This window comes from Condylura cristata, unplaced genomic scaffold, assembly GCF_000260355.1.
Source record: "Condylura cristata isolate star-nosed mole 26May11 unplaced genomic scaffold, ConCri1.0 scaffold00021, whole genome shotgun sequence".
NCBI classification, from domain to species: Eukaryota; Metazoa; Chordata; class Mammalia; order Eulipotyphla; family Talpidae; genus Condylura; species Condylura cristata.
In genome coordinates this window covers 6,280,347-6,297,504 of record NW_004567122.1, presented here as the reverse complement: position 1 = coordinate 6,297,504, position 17,158 = coordinate 6,280,347, and the positions used below count along the sequence as shown (strand labels likewise).

General features: G+C 43.6%; 1 protein-coding gene across 25 annotated transcripts in view; it reads right to left on the bottom strand.

The window, feature by feature from the left end:
* The window catches only part of ANK2 (ankyrin 2, neuronal), a 493,620-nt gene that overhangs the window by 86,345 nt on the left and 390,117 nt on the right, over positions 1 to 17,158 (bottom strand). For 24 of the 25 annotated variants that reach the window (XM_012727793.1, XM_012727798.1, XM_012727801.1 and 21 more), the window contains 6 exons: positions 15,740 to 15,838; positions 15,474 to 15,572; positions 10,289 to 10,387; positions 7,110 to 7,307; positions 4,290 to 4,388; positions 3,296 to 3,394 (listed from right to left, as the gene is read on the bottom strand). In XM_012727793.1, coding sequence (XP_012583247.1) covers positions 3,296 to 3,394; positions 4,290 to 4,388; positions 7,110 to 7,307; positions 10,289 to 10,387; positions 15,474 to 15,572; positions 15,740 to 15,838 — 693 coding nt within the window. The remainder of the gene's footprint in view (positions 1 to 3,295; positions 3,395 to 4,289; positions 4,389 to 7,109; positions 7,308 to 10,288; positions 10,388 to 15,473; positions 15,573 to 15,739; positions 15,839 to 17,158) is intronic. The other variant, XM_012727803.1, reaches the window with a different exon arrangement.

Sequence of the window (17,158 nt, the reverse complement as noted above, 5' to 3'; positions counted from 1 at the left end):
GGTTACAAGGTACCCAGGGCACCACCAAAAGCCTCCAGACTTAAAGTTTGGCCTGATCCCTGGCTTTATGTGGTTGTATTATGTTGGAAAAGGCAGCAAATGACAAAAGTGGTGTATGTTAGGGGAATAGGGGCCCATCGGCGGCAGGACCAAAAAACAAATGTTCAGTGCACATCCTGATACCTCTTCATCTCCACTGGCTCAAAAGTAACTATCTGAGACTACAGTTTTCTGTGGGAGTTGGGAAGAGGACAACAGAAACTCACTTTGCTTCAAAGAATAAAACCCAAACCCCATCTTTATTTAAAAGAAAAAATCAAACAGGCAAAAAGAATTCTGGAACATGTCTAAGTCTGGAACCTACACTGGTTTCTTGCCTTTCATCAAGTCTGGTGGAATTTTCCATGTAAAGATGCAAGAGAAATTAAAAATAGGAGCTTTCTATTAATGATGATATATCGAAGGGAAGACAGCAGAATAGTCAGGAGCCCTGGGGAAGCCACGGTAAGAGCTAGTCGCTTTGGGCCATGTCATTTTGTTAGGTCTAAGAAAATGTATCAAACATTAAGAAGCAGTTTTAAGAATTTAAATGTCTTGATCAAACGGCCCTAAGTTCTCTCTGCGGTAGCTCTCCTTCTCTAAGCAAACACAGGACATCTCAGTTGAGATAAGTGAAATTCTCCCCAGCTGCTGAAATTCAGCCACTCTCCTTGGGACCTTCGCTGGAGTCCGGCATAGAGCTCCAGGCACGGGTGCTCTGAAGCACAGCCCTTGGCACGGGGCCCTCCAGTTCCATGGAGACTGTAAGTTCAGGTATTTCCTTCTGCTACCCCATCTTTTAGCTACCTGTTTTCTTGAGCCCCATTTTCTCTAGTTTGTGCAGCAAGGGCACTGTGCCAAGATCAGTAAGTACCAAGGTGAACGTAACGGGCTTAGGGAAGGATAGGCGTGAAGCTGCAGATGTAGGTAAAGTCAGAGATTTGTGTGGAGGACAGTGGGAGGGTTTGCTAAGACACGGGTTCATCAAAGAGGGTGTCGATTTTGATAATACGAGAGGTCCCTCCTGACCTACAAGGTCTGAGAGCAGGGGACTCCCTTCTCCATCTAGAGCAAAACTTTTGGAATTCCCCCCCTCCCCCCAATACACACACACACACACACACACACACACACACACAGTGAGGCGTAAAAGAAGGTTCTGGACTTTGGAAAAAAGAAGCAAAAAATACCTTAGTACCCAAGGTATTAAGTGTGCTGGTACCCTAGGGGTGGGCTGGGCAACTGCAGTGAATAGGGGGTGGAAAGTGGGGAGAGGGGGGAGTCCCACCACTTGGAAGCCCCTTAGAGTGGACACAGAGCTGAGGGGCTTCTGCTCTTTGACAGGCTGGGCAGTGAGCGGGATGTCAGAGTCACCCACACACGTCCTACTGTTTGGCTGTAGAGTGCAGGCCTGGGGTAGCTCATCATGACACGGCCAGGCGTGCCTCAGAGTGAGGAAGGAGCCCTGAGCAGGCTGGAGGTCAAGGAAAACTATATGCACCATTTTATAATTAAAGTCGTAAGTCTCTCTTTTAAAATTTTCTTTAAAGACTTATTTATTTATGCCTACAAGAACTGGGGTACAGGCCAGAGGTGTGGGGGGGGCAGTGTAAAAAGATTCACCAGAGACAAAATGAGAAGCAGGACAGGCAGATCAACTGAAACACACTGCTGAGAGGAGCAGTGGGCAGGCCAGGAGAGGTCTGCTGTGCCATGTGGGTCACCTCCCTGGCTGGGGATCAAACTAGTACTATAGTGGCTGTGCAGAGCTTCTTCGTGCTGTGCTTTAGCCTGTTGTGCCACCAGGGAGGGCCCACGGAAGGTCTCTTTGGAAGAGATGTTGGCTTTATAGTTTTGCTGCAGTCTAGTCTTTTTTCATAGCAAAAGCTCAAGGAAAGTGTGTGTCAAGTCTCTCGAACTGTGTTGGGAATGGTCAGCCTGGAAAGTTAATCAGGGCGTCATTTCTATTTTGTTGAAAGAGTTGCTCTTCTCTTCCACCTGCAAACTGAGCGAAAACCCACCTTCTGAGGAGTCATCACAGGGACACGTAGGTGAATGACATGATTACTGTCTTTAGGTAACATATCCTCACAGAAGGAAAGACTGAGAATAAGTGCAGAATTGAGGAGATTACAGGGAAAGGGGTAAAAGGAGTCAGAATGGTGTGCACAATGATAAAAAACTGGCTCTCCTCTTTTGAAAGTTTAAATATTTTGTGGGACTCTGGTTTATTTGCAGCAATGAAACAAGCGTATGTGTACATGCATGTGTAGGTACTCGGAAGACACTTTTATATAGCACATGCCGTTTCACTAGATATATAATTTACATCGGCACACGAGTGTGTAGGTAGGTACATACTCATATCCTAGAAGTAGGACAGCTCGGTCCCCACTGCACAGTGGACCCCTGGTTAAGAGTACGAGCTCTGAAATCAGATTTCCTGAGGTCAAATCCCAGCTCTGGCTGGGACTGACTAGTCTTGTGACTTGACCAATGAACTGTCTAAATCTCCCTTCCTCATCTGTGAGCCAGAAACCACAGCATACCCTTAGCATACCCACTTCATGGAATCACCACGAGACACCCATAGAATGTGCCAGGTCGGTGGCCACGACACAGGAAGCTACTGTGTCAACTGGCAGGCCGAGGAAAGCGTTCCACTGGAATACCCATGTTGAAATGAACACTGATGTGCTCCGTGTTGGCAGGAAGGATCACCAAAAGCAGGAGTGACGGCCGGATGCATAATTTGTTACCCACACACATGTTCAGGGTAAACAGGGCCAAGTGAAACAGGGAGTCCATGTTGGGGTGTCAGAGAAGTTGGGTCCACCCACCCCCAGATGCATTCCTAACCTAGGAAATAAAAAGGGAGCATGCATGAGTCAACACTGATGAAACACTGAAAAGACGGGGAATCTTGTCTAGCATGAGGAAATTTTTGAGCTCATGGAATGAACCAAAAAAAAAAAAAAAAAAGTGAGGAAGGAAAAACCTGCACCACTTTTATTAGGTAACTATTCATTACTGTTTCTCAAATTCATACTTCAGTGTCCCAGACACAGAGTGTCAGCAGTAAGAGTGACCTCTCTGGGTTCAGAAGTGCATTGTCTTAAAAATCTTAAAAGCTTTGAGGAAGCAAGTGGTAAAAATAAATTCTGAAAAAATGTTGGTATCAAATGCTACTGTTACTTGCACCCACAAGATCAGCTCACAGTCACCCCTTCTGTAGGCTCCTTTCTGGGGTGCTCACCTTGGCAGTGGCGTGAGGGGAAGCACCCTTCTCCAGTAACAGCAGTGCCACCTTCTGGTTGTCATAATGAGCAGCAACATGGAGCGGGGTAAGGCCGTTCTGTAAAGGGTGTGTTTAAGTGTCAGCATTAATAAATGACAGTTAGCTGCCTTGAAGCTACCGGGATGCCTGAAAACGGATATAGTGATTAATTCCATGTTAATTAATTAATATAGTCAAATGGTGGGGGGGAAAGGATAAAAATAAACAAAATAACTACTTACTTTCACATGAGAAACTTAAAAACTAGAAATGATAGGTTGAGCTGACTGGGCATTTTTCACGTTCACCATTAATAGGAGTGTTAAAGTGCTACATAAGACAGGGAAACCACCTAAATGCTCCGAACAGTTGACTGGCTCCAGAACAGTTGACTGGGTCAAGAAGATGAGGTATGTATACATGGAATACTACTCAGCCATCAAAAAGGACAAACTCATGCCACTTGTGGCAATATGGATAGAGCTGGAAGCGATGATGCCAAGCAAGTGAGTCACAAGAAAGAGAAAACTACTGGATGGTCTCGCTTGTAAGGGGAATATAGGGCAAACAGTGACAAGACAACACTTGCAAGCTGGTCACAGAGCTGTGGCATACAATGGGCGAGGTCAGAACAGGGGCGGGAAGAGCACAAGGGACTGTGGTGCTGGATCATGGGTCCTCTGCTGGTGGCAGAGTTTCGGGAGGGGACAAAGCAAATACTGGCCAAAAGTTAACAATGATGTAAGAAAAGAAACAAAACTAATAAGAAAAATAAATAAAACACACGAGACTACTGCATTAACATCTTAATAGAGAAGCTCTGGGTCTTGTGGTAAGAACACAGGGAACCCGGCTCCACCTGCCCTCTCATCCTGCGTGTGTGGAAGGGAGCCCATGCCGCCATCTTGAATTTCAAACCCAGAGGCGTCCCAGGAGACTGAGTAATGCCACGTGCATTGCGGAACACCGTTACCTTTCCCGCTGAATCCGCCGCTGCGCGACGCTGCAGAAGGAGTTTGGCCACGTCCAGGCTTCCGTACTTGGCTGCCACGTGCAGGGGAGTGAAGCCTTTCTGGAAATGACAAGAACAGAAGTAAAATGTAGTATACGCTTGTGTCTCCTTAAAAATAAACAAACTATATTTCCTGTTAACATGTGAAGCAAACTATGTTGATTCTCCACTTGGGAAAAACACTGAATATTCAATCTGTTAGCCATAAGCAGGGAGGACGCGAAAGATGAAAATGTAATATAAAAAGGCTTAGCTGGATCGAGTGAACATCGGAATTTTATAATAAAGCCTTAGGGACTAAAAGTTGACTTTATAGCTTTGGGCCTCCTAAAAGCCACCAGTGTCAATGGCTCCAATGTGGAAGCGGTGAAATAAAGGCTTGTTTTTCTTGCCTCAAAAATCAACAGGTCTGGAACAAGCACTGTCTTTGTTCCACACGCTCTGTTCCCTTCTATCCTTGTCATAATACCTGAAATCTAAATTTCCACCACTTAAAATTTTAGCTACTTCCACAGCTATGGTGAAAGTTTTAGAGATCATTTGTGATTCAGCATTTCTTTGCGGAAATCGAAGATAAAATGGTGGGCGGCACAAAAAAAATACTCACTGTGGGCAAGATGCTGGGCTGGTTAACAGACCTTTTTTTTTTTTTTTTTAACACCAGACTTTTAAACACATGGCAGCTTTAAGGCTTTCTTAAATGACTTCTTTCCTGCAGAGTTTTACGTCCAGAGTCTCCAGTGCCTAACCAATTCCACAGTCTCTAATGTGTGGGTGGTACAAAGACAGCCCACTTCCTAGGTCATGATCCCAAGCCCATCCTCCAGGCGAGACAGCCCAGCTACCTGGGGGTGGGGGTGGGGGTGGGGGAGTGGGGGTGGGAGACCCCACAGCCGGTGTGGGACACCCAGCAAAATCGCCTGCCCAGGTCTGTGCTGTGGTTTATCTTCCCGTCCATCCTCCGCCGATACAGAAGCCCCTCTCACCCCAGAAGCACTCTGGCCTTTTCACTGGCCGGCCACACAAATTATTGTTCACGAAGTTGTTTTTCCTTTTTGTTTCTTTTGAACATTTGGTACTAATAAGTCCTTGGAAGAGCCCGAGTCTTCTGCTTTTCCCAAGTGTGGGACAAATATAGGAAGTGTTTCCTGATTCCTGCATTAAGCCACTGAATGCAACACTGGTTGAAGTTTTCCACCCTCTGGTCAGTGCCCCGAAGAATGGGGTGACTTAGGTGGACCACAGGTCCTCAGGACAAGCCAAGCGGCCAGGAAGGAACAATGCAATTCTGATCCTTGAGGTTCTGCTGGAGGAGATCCAGCCCCTTTAGAAATGGAGAAGCTATTATCTGACAAACCCACAGAGAAGCTTTACTGTGGAATCACAAAATAGAGGTTGGGAAGCTTCTCTTGAGTCATACAACTCCCTTCTCCGCTGTGTTAATGTCCTCGGGATTTCATTACCCCTAGTATTTATAAACACTTAAATAACTTTAATGACGATGAGTCAACTTCTTGCAGCAGTCCGGTCTGCTCCACTCTGGAACTGAACTGCTTCATGTTTTCTTCCTCTTTCCTGCCCTAATTTACTATGGCCTTAGGTCTGTTGCTCAGAATCTTTGGGAGTAACTGGACAATGTCTCATTCTCTAGTTCTGAAATTTTCTTACCTTAATTGCATTTGTTTATCATCTGATGAAACAATCGCCCTGTCTGTCTTGGGCTATGATCACCAGTGTGCCTTTATTTGTATAGTGCTGGTTATTACAGCTATGTTTCCTGCTTGTAATTGTCATCACTACTAGATGTGGTTATTACTACGATAGGAAGTCGCTGTTACTACTAGACATTTGTTGCTTTAAATGATTTTTTAAAATCCTGTGAGGCTTTAGATTTCAGCATTTGAATCAAGAGCCAGTGCCTTGCATTAAAATAGCTTATGGCCACAGCCAGCAGGAAGCCTAGCAGGGATCCCCCCCAGGAGGGCAGTTCCTACCTGAATGTCCTTTTCCTACAGCTGTGGTGTTTCAGTTGGCTTATCAGGAGCCAACTGAAATGTCTTTTGAATCTTCTAAGTTACTGCCATATTTCTGGGAATTATTTTGCCCACAAACAATGATCTCATCTTAGCCTTTCACTTGTTTGATTTTCCTATGCTTGTGCTCCAGTTAGAGTCGCATCCGTATGTTGGGTTTCAGCTTAAATGTACCAAGTGGAGGGCAAAAAATTATTCTGTCATCCCATGCAACTCAGAATTGGCGTAAAATCTAGGCTGCTGTACATCCTTTCTTAGATGACAACAACTAATAAAGAGTGTTTCTCTAGCTCAGTCTTATTCACACACTGTTCATTCACAGACTACAGAGTAGTTGGTAAAGATGAGAGAACAGGCTTGCTGACAACAGGGTTCTAGAGACTTCTAAAGTGCTTAAGAAATCTAGAATCCAGCCTGGTGCAATTGTGTTTTCCTCATGTGTAAGCTTAGTTCAATGTAGTTGCAAATCTTACTCTTTCTCTCTAGTCATTTTACACTGGAAATAGAATTCTTCTTCGATAGAAAACATCTTAAAGAACAAGACCGGCTGGTGTTAACCAGAGGGGAGAACCCACCATTCTTTTCTGATCATGTCGCGTAGACGTGGATAATCCCTCTTGCTCACTTAGAAAATGAATCTAAAATAGTCCAAAAGAAAGCGACGATGCAGACGCCCGATGCAAAGCCGCCTCTCCCCACTGTGCGGTGGAGCAGAACCACCACCTCAGGTGGGCGTCCACCCCCTTACCTTGGTGGCTAAGGAGTGGGCTGCACCTGCTTCCAAGAGCACCGAGGCCACGTCCACCTGGCCCTCCCTGGCGGAGATGTGCAGTGGCGTGTAGCCGTTGGTGGTGGCCGCGTCGGGGTGCGCCATGTGCTGCAGGAGCAGCTGCACGATCTCCGTCTTCCCCAGGCGGGAGGCGATGTGCAGGGGCGTCTGTTCCTCCTGCAACTCAAGCCAAGTGGGCAGTGAGTGCCAGGCCAGACACAGCCTCCTACCCGGACTTCACTCACAGCTCCCGGGAGCCCTGCCCCACAGGGGAAGGGTGGCCAGTGCAGCCACGACTCCCTGTGGAGTTTGCTGTGGAGCTGACCTGCCTGGACACAAAACCTTCCTTAGATTTTTAAAATGCAGATTTCAGGAATCTGGTCATTGTTGACTGGGCACCTCCCATTGTTCCTCCACTCACAAAGGCTTCGGCCCTCACTTAGGTTTCTACTTAAAGCAACTCCCAAGAAATGTAGTTCAGAAGTCCTGAGCTGCACAGCCCCATCCAAAAGCTTTCACTAAGAGACAGTATTTACTCCGGGAATTGGCACCAAGAATAAAAGAACCAAGGGTGCTGTTCTTTACTCCCCTTGGCAAGCCAGGGAGACAAATGCTGACGCTTCTCGTCAAGGAGACACTGTGGATAAAGAAGATATTGTGATGTGACTTAAAAAGTTGTCCCTGGAAATGTTGCAGATGAGTGTGGGACTTGGCTGCTGGGCGCCAAAGACAAAATGCAACTCTCTGGCCAGAGACAAACTGGGCGGTTGCCAAGAGCTTTGCCTCTGAAAGCAGAGAGAGGATATAGTTGGTGTAAGGGGCAGGAAGCCACCTGAGTGTGCAGAGACATTTTTTTAGTGTTAAGAGAACCAGGTCAGACCATTCTCTTGTTAAAAGAAAACCATGTGCGCCTTAGTGATGAAAAGAGGGATAGCTTTTACAATCTGCCCAAGGACATGTCAGCAAACGTGAGAGCAGGGCTGGCTTCCAGAGCGGAGAATGAATGCGGAAGAGGTGTAAAGGGGCAGGGAGTGGCTTTTCAAACACATGCGGTCTCTCACCATGTATTTGAAAGGATTAAGAAGGAAGAGAAAGAGATGAAACACCATCGTATGAGTTTCAGGATAGACAGAAATGACAAGAAAATTATTTGGGTAATAGGGTTGAAATTTTTCAAAAATTGCAGCATAAACTTTCTTCATGTACCATACATACTTGTTCCTGTCCTTAAAATGGATCTACAAAAAAGGAATGCAATATGTATATTATACCATTATTCACAGAAAAGAAAATAAGCGATACATGAACTCTGCAGGATTTTCAAATTTTTAAAATAGGACTTCAGGGCCCTCCCTGGCTGTACAGTGGATTAAAGGGCAGCCCTGCAAGCTGGCCCCTGCCCCTTCAGTGCAAGTTTGATCCCCGCCCCGGAGGTGACCCACATGGCTCAGGAGACCTCCCCTGTCCCCTCACTGCTTCCCTCAGCAGTGTGCTTCATCAATCTGCATGGTCAGCTCCCCACTCTGTCTCTGGTAAATCTTCTCACCATACCTGCACCTCTGGCCTGCACCCCAGTTCTGCATGTATGCATAAATAGATCATTAAAAAAAATGGCAGAAAGACATACAAATAATCAAATTTCCAGTGAAAAAGGAGTAATTTAAAAATTGTGCAGTCAGGGCCCTCCCTGGTGGTGCAGCGGGTCAAAGCACAGCACTAAAAGGCTAAGGCCACTTCAGCATGAGTTTGATCCCCACCTGCCCCGGAGGTGACCACATGGCGTGGCAGACCTCTCCTGACCCGCCCGCTGCACCCGTCAGCAGTGTACTTCATTAGTCGGCCTGTTCTGCTCCCGACTCTGTCTCTGGTGAAGCCTCTCACCACCCCTGCACCTCTAGCCTGTACCCCAGTTCTGTACGCACACATAAATAAATATTTTTTAAAAAATTGTGCAGTCAGAAATCTTAAGTAGCTTGAATTCGAGAGAGAAGCGGGAAGCCCTTTTATGACTACATGTGGTTAACAAAAAATTGACGGGAAATACAGCACTATTTGTGGTAAAAACAGAAAAGTTCATGAGACTCAGAGTGTATTGATTGACCATACTAACTTTTTTTTTTTTTTAACAGTAGTTTGATGGCAGGAAATGAAAATAGGCAGAGCACAGAGAATGTTTAGGGCAGGAAACTATCCTGGAGGGCACTCAAAGGCCTGGTACACGTCATTCATCCAAATCCATAGGATGTAAACCACCAAGAGTGAGCCACGATGCAAACCACAGATTTGGTGGGTGCTGGGGAAGAGGCTGTGGTGTGTTGACATGGGTCCATCAATTGTAACACACACACCACCTGACATATGAGGTTGTCACCGGGCCCTGAAACCTGGTCCCTGTTGTTGAGTCCTAAGGCTAGTAGGAAAAAGCACAACACTCTAGCCAGCACAAGACAAAGAAACAAGACACGGGGCACAGATAAAGCAAGATGGTGGAGGAAGAAATAAGGAAGTGACATTTGGAGAATGCACTTGGGGAAGTGAAATTTAAGAGAAAAATCAACCTGTGCGTGAATCAGAAGGCAGTGGAGACAAGAAACCCAGACCAAGCAATCTCCAGGAACTCAAATTCTCCTGTTTTGTCATAGTGGAACCGAAGAATGCCTCAATGTGTAAAATTAGAGTAAGGAAGAACAAGAGAACTAATTCTAGAAAGGAGGACAGCATTGAGTATAATTTGCATGTTACGTAGCTAGTAAGGAATGTCTGAAAATCTGATTAGCTTCATTGGCAAGAAGCAAATTTTACTATGTATCCTGTACTTCTATAGTAAAGGCAAAATTTAACATTCTTCAAAGTAAAAATATGTAATGTGAAAGTGCTTTGTAGGAGCACAGAAGAGGATCTCATGAGACGATGCTGCAATTTCCCTGAAACACTGAATTGCACTTTCTGAATACAAATGTTTGAGATGGTGGTGCATCTTGCGTTTGGTATTATGGTCCTGCTTCTTTCTTACCTGACTAGATCTCTTACTGAATTGAGGCTTTTCCAAAACAAACATGGCATTCCCATTTCCAAAACATTTGCAAAACAAGGACACGGAGAAGAGCAGCCTGCGTGGGGACAGGAGTCACGTCAGCCAGGGGCCGGGGCCCACTTACCCTGGCTCTGGCATCCACCAGGGCTCCGTTCCTCAGCAGACACCGGACCACCTCCACCTGCCCGGCGCGAGCCGCCATGTGCAGCGCGGTCTCCCCTCGCTGCCGGGAAACAAGACCAGGGAGTGAGTGAACCGACTGCTCTGGGAGAGAACAATAAAGACATGCCTCTTCGTGGAATTCAGCGATCTTTGCAAAAGCTTTAAGCCATCTCTGAAAAGACATCGTTATTTCGTAATTTGTCTGGAAAAACACAGTACTGCATGATCTCCATCTTCATGAGGATAAAACAAGTGCCTAAGCCTATCAGTGCGCGGCAAAGTGGCACACCTACCCCAACGTCCAGGCTGCCTGGAGGTGAAGCTTCGCGATCAGCCTGGCAATGTACATTGTTTTGGTGATAGCAAGTTGTCTTATACCCTTGGAGCCTAAAATCTGTCATAGTGACACTTTATGATGTGCTGACAACTTGATCTCTTTCAATGAGAAAGTCTACATACTGAAGATGAAGGTGGCGTGTTCATCTACACCACTGGCACTGGGCAGAAGTTGTCCCTTTCCAACATTCAACATTGATTTCTAAAATAAACTGTTATTTTGCTATGGATTTGTCTTTGTTTTGAGACCACCCTATAAACATTTCCATAATGAAGGCAAAATTTAACAGTCTTCAAAGTACAGATATTTAATGTGAAAGTGCCTTGTCGGTACACATAAAATATCACATGAGACGATGCTGTATTTCCCGGAAACACTGAATTGCACTTCTTAAAAAATAGACTGTTACTTTACTACGGGCTGGTCTTTGTGCTTTGAGACTGTCCTCTAAGTGGTCAGACAAAGTTGACTGTCCTGATGGTCACTCATTGATCGCTCGTGAGCACAGTAATAGACATGCACTTCAATGACAGAGTGGGAAGTGGGACACTGTGGGGAGTGTCATCTGGTAATGAGGGTCACCCTGGACACTGGGCCAGTTCCCAAGTCCCCGGGTGCCACATCACAGCATGATACACCAGTCCACGGAAGGGCATTAAAAAAAGACAGCAGTTAGATGTCAGAGTTTTCTCATTGGGAAGCGTGTTCATTATTACCTCAAAGGCAGAGGTGCTTTTAAAATCAGTGTCTTTTCGAGCTGCAGGTTGTTCTGCAGAAGGCAGGTGTGGCTTCATTGAAACCAACTGACAGTTGTAAAGAAGCAGGGTGGTGGGACAGAAGTCTTCACTTGTAGTCATCACACCTATTCTAGCAAAGAAGGCTGATTTCAACCAAGTCGAGGCGAGTATTCCAAATAAATGAAACTGCTACTTACTTTAGTCATTGGATATTTTGAAAAATCCACAGAATAATTTCTTCTGATTTCTTGCACAATAAATTTGTAAATCTACAAGAGCTAAAATGTCATTTGGGTCAGAGCTCGCAGTTCAGTTTTGTCCTTTGTACAGGGTCCCATTTCTTAAAGATAGTATGATTTAAAAGATTTGATTTTGACAGCACTAACTAATATGGAAATCTACTCGAATATTCTTTTTTTTTTTCCGTGATTTGCCCAGCTTCTTATTTTCTGATGACACATTGAGATTTTTCTAAGGAAAGTGTAACTTCTTTATAAAGTATCATATATATATATTTTGCAACTGCAAATATTCATCTTCAGACTTTGTGGGTAGATGTTGAGATTTTTCCATATTGGGTGAACATGATTTCTAACTTGCTTCCCACAGCAATTACAACCTCTCCCTAGACAGACAAAGATAAAATTTTCTAACTAGAAGCTTTACCCTATTCTAAGTCTTATAAAAATGGTGCAATTTTATTAATCTTCGTAAGTATGTAGACAAGGACAAATTTCGCCTAAAAAGTAAAGCCACAGAGGCCCTACTCAATGATGGATGCACATGAATGTTACAAGCCCAGCTTTATAAAATGTTTCCTGTGCTAGCCCTAGTATTTCTAATACTCTTATTTTATACTTAAAATAACCTATTTTTATCATGTTTACATATATGAATTTGATGAGGAAAAACCTAATCTAAATTATGAGACATTCTAGCCAACATAAAGGTATAGGTAGGTATGGTCTTGTTCAAGTCTTATTCAGTGACACTGAGGTAACTGACTTTTACTGTGAATTATCTGTCTCCTTTTAGATTTATATCACCCTTATTTATACATGAGTATCAACAGAGAAACGAGACAATAAATCTTGTGTTAATCAACAGCTTCATGTTTGTTGGGCATCTCATCTTATTCAACACCGTGGCTTTTGTTATCATAAACTAATTATATCTAAGAAGTAATTATATTTAAGAATTCTTCAATATAATATGAAGTGTGACCTTGCCAGAAATCCCTTTATTGGTTATAGGAAGAGGAAAAACTTGGTCGTGCTCTGAACTGTGGTCTTCTTAGTCCCCTCAAGTGTTTGATGTTCTCCCCCCAAGGTGGGTCTTCTCCACCCAGGGTGGAAGGTGAAGAGTTTGGACGATGGATGTGCTACCACTGGCCATTCAGCTGCCTAGGCATTAGAGTGCATTTATTTGTCAGCTTTTCACACAAGAAGCTTTGCAGCAACACTAACTGCACGACTGAGTTATTGGTACATCTCACACTGGACTAGATTCGGTGACGAAAACAAGACTGGCCAGAGAACGTACGCTCACATCCAAAGCTGGTACTGACTGTCATGCCCTCTTCCCGTTGTTAGAACCGATGCCACTGACAGCGACGTTGACTTCCACCTGGGCCGCATGAGGTTGGAAAGCATCAAAGCACAACAGAGAGCATCGCATTCAACAGTGCCACGAAATTTCAGGCAACAGACAAGGCTCCATGGGTAGGGACTCTGGGTTCAGGAGACGACTGACTGACAAAGCAAGCAGGCAGTCAGTGACCACACAGCTCTTCGTCAACCTGCAAAGAGTTTCAGATCCAGCAGCCAGAACCTCACGTTCTGAGAACACACAAGGTCGCAGGCATCCCACTGCTAGGAAAAGTCAGAATTCTTGACTGCAGGGTTGCCAGATCAGTGAGTGGAAATACAGGATTGGCCAGTGAAACTCTCAGTAACAATGACAGAGAATGATTATTTTAGCATCATTATGTTTCAAACCTTGCATGGGACATACATGCTAAAATAATTATCCATTGTTTATCTGACATTTAAATGTAACTGGCAGTGCTGTATTTTATCTGGCGACCACGTCTATATGGTGTTTGCTCCCTGAAGAACACATGGCATAAAAATGAAAATTAACAACCAGAAAGAGGAGTAGGAAATGTGTGGAGATGACTATGTTGCTCGCCCTCTCAAGTATCTGTTTTAACAGGCTGCAGGGAATGTGATGATTACATGAGAAAATGCAAAAAATGAAGAACCTAATAATGACCAACAATTGGAACTTAAACTTTAAGGTAGCAATTGCCAAACCTGGGAACCTTTAAAGGCTATCGATTTTTATTGTCTGAATTTGCTTTTTTGGTAGTTTTTACCTAAAAAGCTACTTATAACCTATGCAATTTTTTTTTTTCCCTGAGTGGAGCGTTCTCATATAGATTAAAACCATCACTGTGAGATGATCTGAAAGTGGCCAGGTAAGAAACAAATTAAGAATGACCAGAGAGTTAGACAATCACTCCACAAAGATTTTCTTGATGATTTTGCAAGTCTCTGTTCAAGACATTAAATTCGGGGCTTTCAATCAAGCACTGCATAGAATATACTTGGATATGTCATTATTAGGGCACTATAATCTAATTCAGAGTGCATCTTCATTGCCTGTGATCTTGGGATGCAAAGTAAGGAATGCAGAGTCTTTGTTCTTGAATTGTACTGGTTTGTACAGATCTCAATTTTAAAAAAGGAGATGGTTATTTTTACACATAAAAAAGAAAGATGTTGATTTCTTTTAAAATTCTAAGAAGTGACTCAAATTAAATTCAGATTGGCATGTTGTGAAATTACTCTTTTCCTGAATGGAGTAATTAAAGGTTCGCATGGAAGACTATTTCTTTAGGAGCAATGGATTATAACTTCGGAAATGTCTACACAGACTTTATGTTTAAATGCTTTAATGCTTTTATGCTCCAATAGGAATAATGTGATTTAAAAGTATTAAATCACATTCAGATTCAAAATGTTCCACATGGATCTTGTCCATGCATTTGAATGATCTTGTTCAGCACAGAAACAGTGTCCAAATTACAAAGAAGTAAGAATGTGAGAGGAAATACAAACAAAAAGTTAATGGAATAGTTTCACAATTCAAATTGATGAGAAACTCCAAACTGGCAGGCATGGACAGCCAATGGCCTTGGAACATAGGATTCATTTTAATCATAAGCACTAATATTTATTTGGGAGAGTTCACTGGGTTGCCTACTTTTATGTCATCTCACTATTCTAGTGGCCCCCGTCAGCTTCAGATACACAACTGTATTTTTGTGTATAGCAAGTTCAATTGGGAGAAAACTTGCATTGGATGGTCAGTGTTTAAAGAGGCACCCTCCAAGAAGGTGAGAGAAATATAAAGAACTGAAAAGTGCTAGAGAGATTCTGGGCTATCCAATAAATTTACCAAACAACTGAAAGTTGTCTGGAGTTCAACTTTTATCTTGGGACACACAAAAATGTTGCAGTAGTCTAACTCTTTTGGAGGAGAGGACACCAGTCCAGCAAACAAAGTCAAATGAAGTAAGGCTAAAAAATTGGAATACCCATGTCATGGATGGAGGAAGAATTTTGTATTAAGTCAAAAGCTCTCATTGGCACGTCTCTGATCAGGCTTCCATATGCTGGAGGGTGGGAGACTCACTAGTTCAAATGGCCCAAAGTACAGTTTACTCAAGCACCTGAGGATGAAAACTGTATTCCAATCAATCACTCATGCTCTGATAAAGTGTTCTGTTTCAATCAATGTATTTAAAGATGGTCTGTCCATCTGCTCCAGGAAGCTGACAGGGGTTGTATGCCACAGCTCCCATTTCATTTGCTAATACACTGCTTCCCCTTTGAAGCTCTTCTTCGTCACGTTGCAGCCTTTCCCTCAATGGCCTGTTGTCTTGGGGCCTTCTGCAGCTCAGCCACTGGCTTTAAAGACACACACACACACACACACACACACACGCATGTGCGCATTTTGCTCGCACTCTCTCTTCCTGGGGTTATTCTGACCCAAGCCATACTCACAATGTTAGTGACATCTGGAGAGGCTCCGTTCTGCAGCAGAAGGAGGACAATGTTCAAGTGGCCCATGAAGGCAGCCACATGTATTGGTGTGAGGCCAGACTGCGAAACAAAGCAACAGCAAATTTTACTCCTCTGCACCAGTGGGGACTGTGGGGCTTCTTCAGATCAAGGAAAACTCGAGTGAAGAGGACAGAAGCTGGATGAGAGGAAGGGCGGGAAGGAGTGAGAGAAGGGCTGTTCGGTGACAGGCTGAAACATTGTTCTACCTCTGTGATAGCTTGGATGGAAGCCCCGTATTTGACCAGCAGTTCCATGACTTTGATGCGGTTTTTCTTGCAGGCAATGTGCAGTGGAGTAAAACCATTCTGTGCAAAAGACAATCAGGTTAGTTGGAGACATGCAGAAACGGTTTTCACAAGACTCCATGCTGGCACATCGCAAGCAATCATGTTACAGTAACGTTACCATTTCTTCAAGCCGCAGCTGCTGCTAGGTGCTAAGCACAGAGTGGTGTGTTCTGGAGGCCCTGAGCTCAGCTTAGCCTGTGGGGGCCTGGATGTTGTGCTGGGTGTGTGGTTACAGAGAGATCAGGAAGAAAGGGAAGAAAGGGACCTGCCCTTCAAGGGAGCAAAGACAGAAGGGTGATCCTACTGTAGAAGCTCCAGGGTGGGTTTGTGTTTGGAAACGTCTTGATAATCCAACCAGGATAAGCGCGTTATTTTCTGACAAAGGTCCATTTCTGAGCACATGAGAAATGTTCAGCTGTTTTACTTTCAAAATCAAAGAACAGGACTGCCTCAGTAATAAATGCTTTGGTTTTGTTACCCTTTTCTTCGGGGGGAAGGTGCTGCAAATTAAGTGAACTTTTCATTTATATTGATTTCTTTTTTTTTTTTTTAATATCTACTGGGCGTTACAGTTCTTATGTTTAAATGTTTTTATGAGGTGCTGCTTATGAGTGGGTCACTAGTTTGATAATATCTGCTATCCAGATGCTACATATCTTATATCTAAAGCTTTTTATAACCTGTTGCAATCACCTATATTTTATTGGATAAATAAATGCTATTTAAGTCCCTGAGTACTTTTCAAGAAATGTATGGAGAATTTCTGGAATCACTGGACAGAGATACTCCTCAGGGATAAAGAAATGTAGAGAAGAAGCCTTCAAGAAACTAGCTTTTAAAAAACTAGGCTAGTGTGCTGGATTTGGGAGGAATTATCTGAAAATAGGTTGACTACTCCCATACTTACTGTGTTTATGTCATAAAGCATCCTATTTTTATTTCATGTCTCCTATGAATAAACAGTCATATCTAGTCTACATTAGTCTAGCAGTTCTGTTAGTGATTTTGCATGTTCCCGTAAGGACTAATTAGCTGTCAGTATTCATTCTACACTAGCCATTGTAAGATGTTGCTTAACCTAAAGAATCATTACTTTCACAATGTCTGTCATTTTCCATTGATGGGAAAACCATAAAAAACCACATGTATAGGCAGTGCTTAGAAGACTGCACCAATTACATGGTGAGACTTTATTAGCTTACTGACCGCGATGCAACTGAAAAGAATTTTTCTCAGTATGAGAAAACAAATAGCCTACCATAATGGCACATAATCCTAAAAGTCTAGCTGCATCCCTGGTAAATTATAAACAAACAAACAAAAACTGAATACAACAGA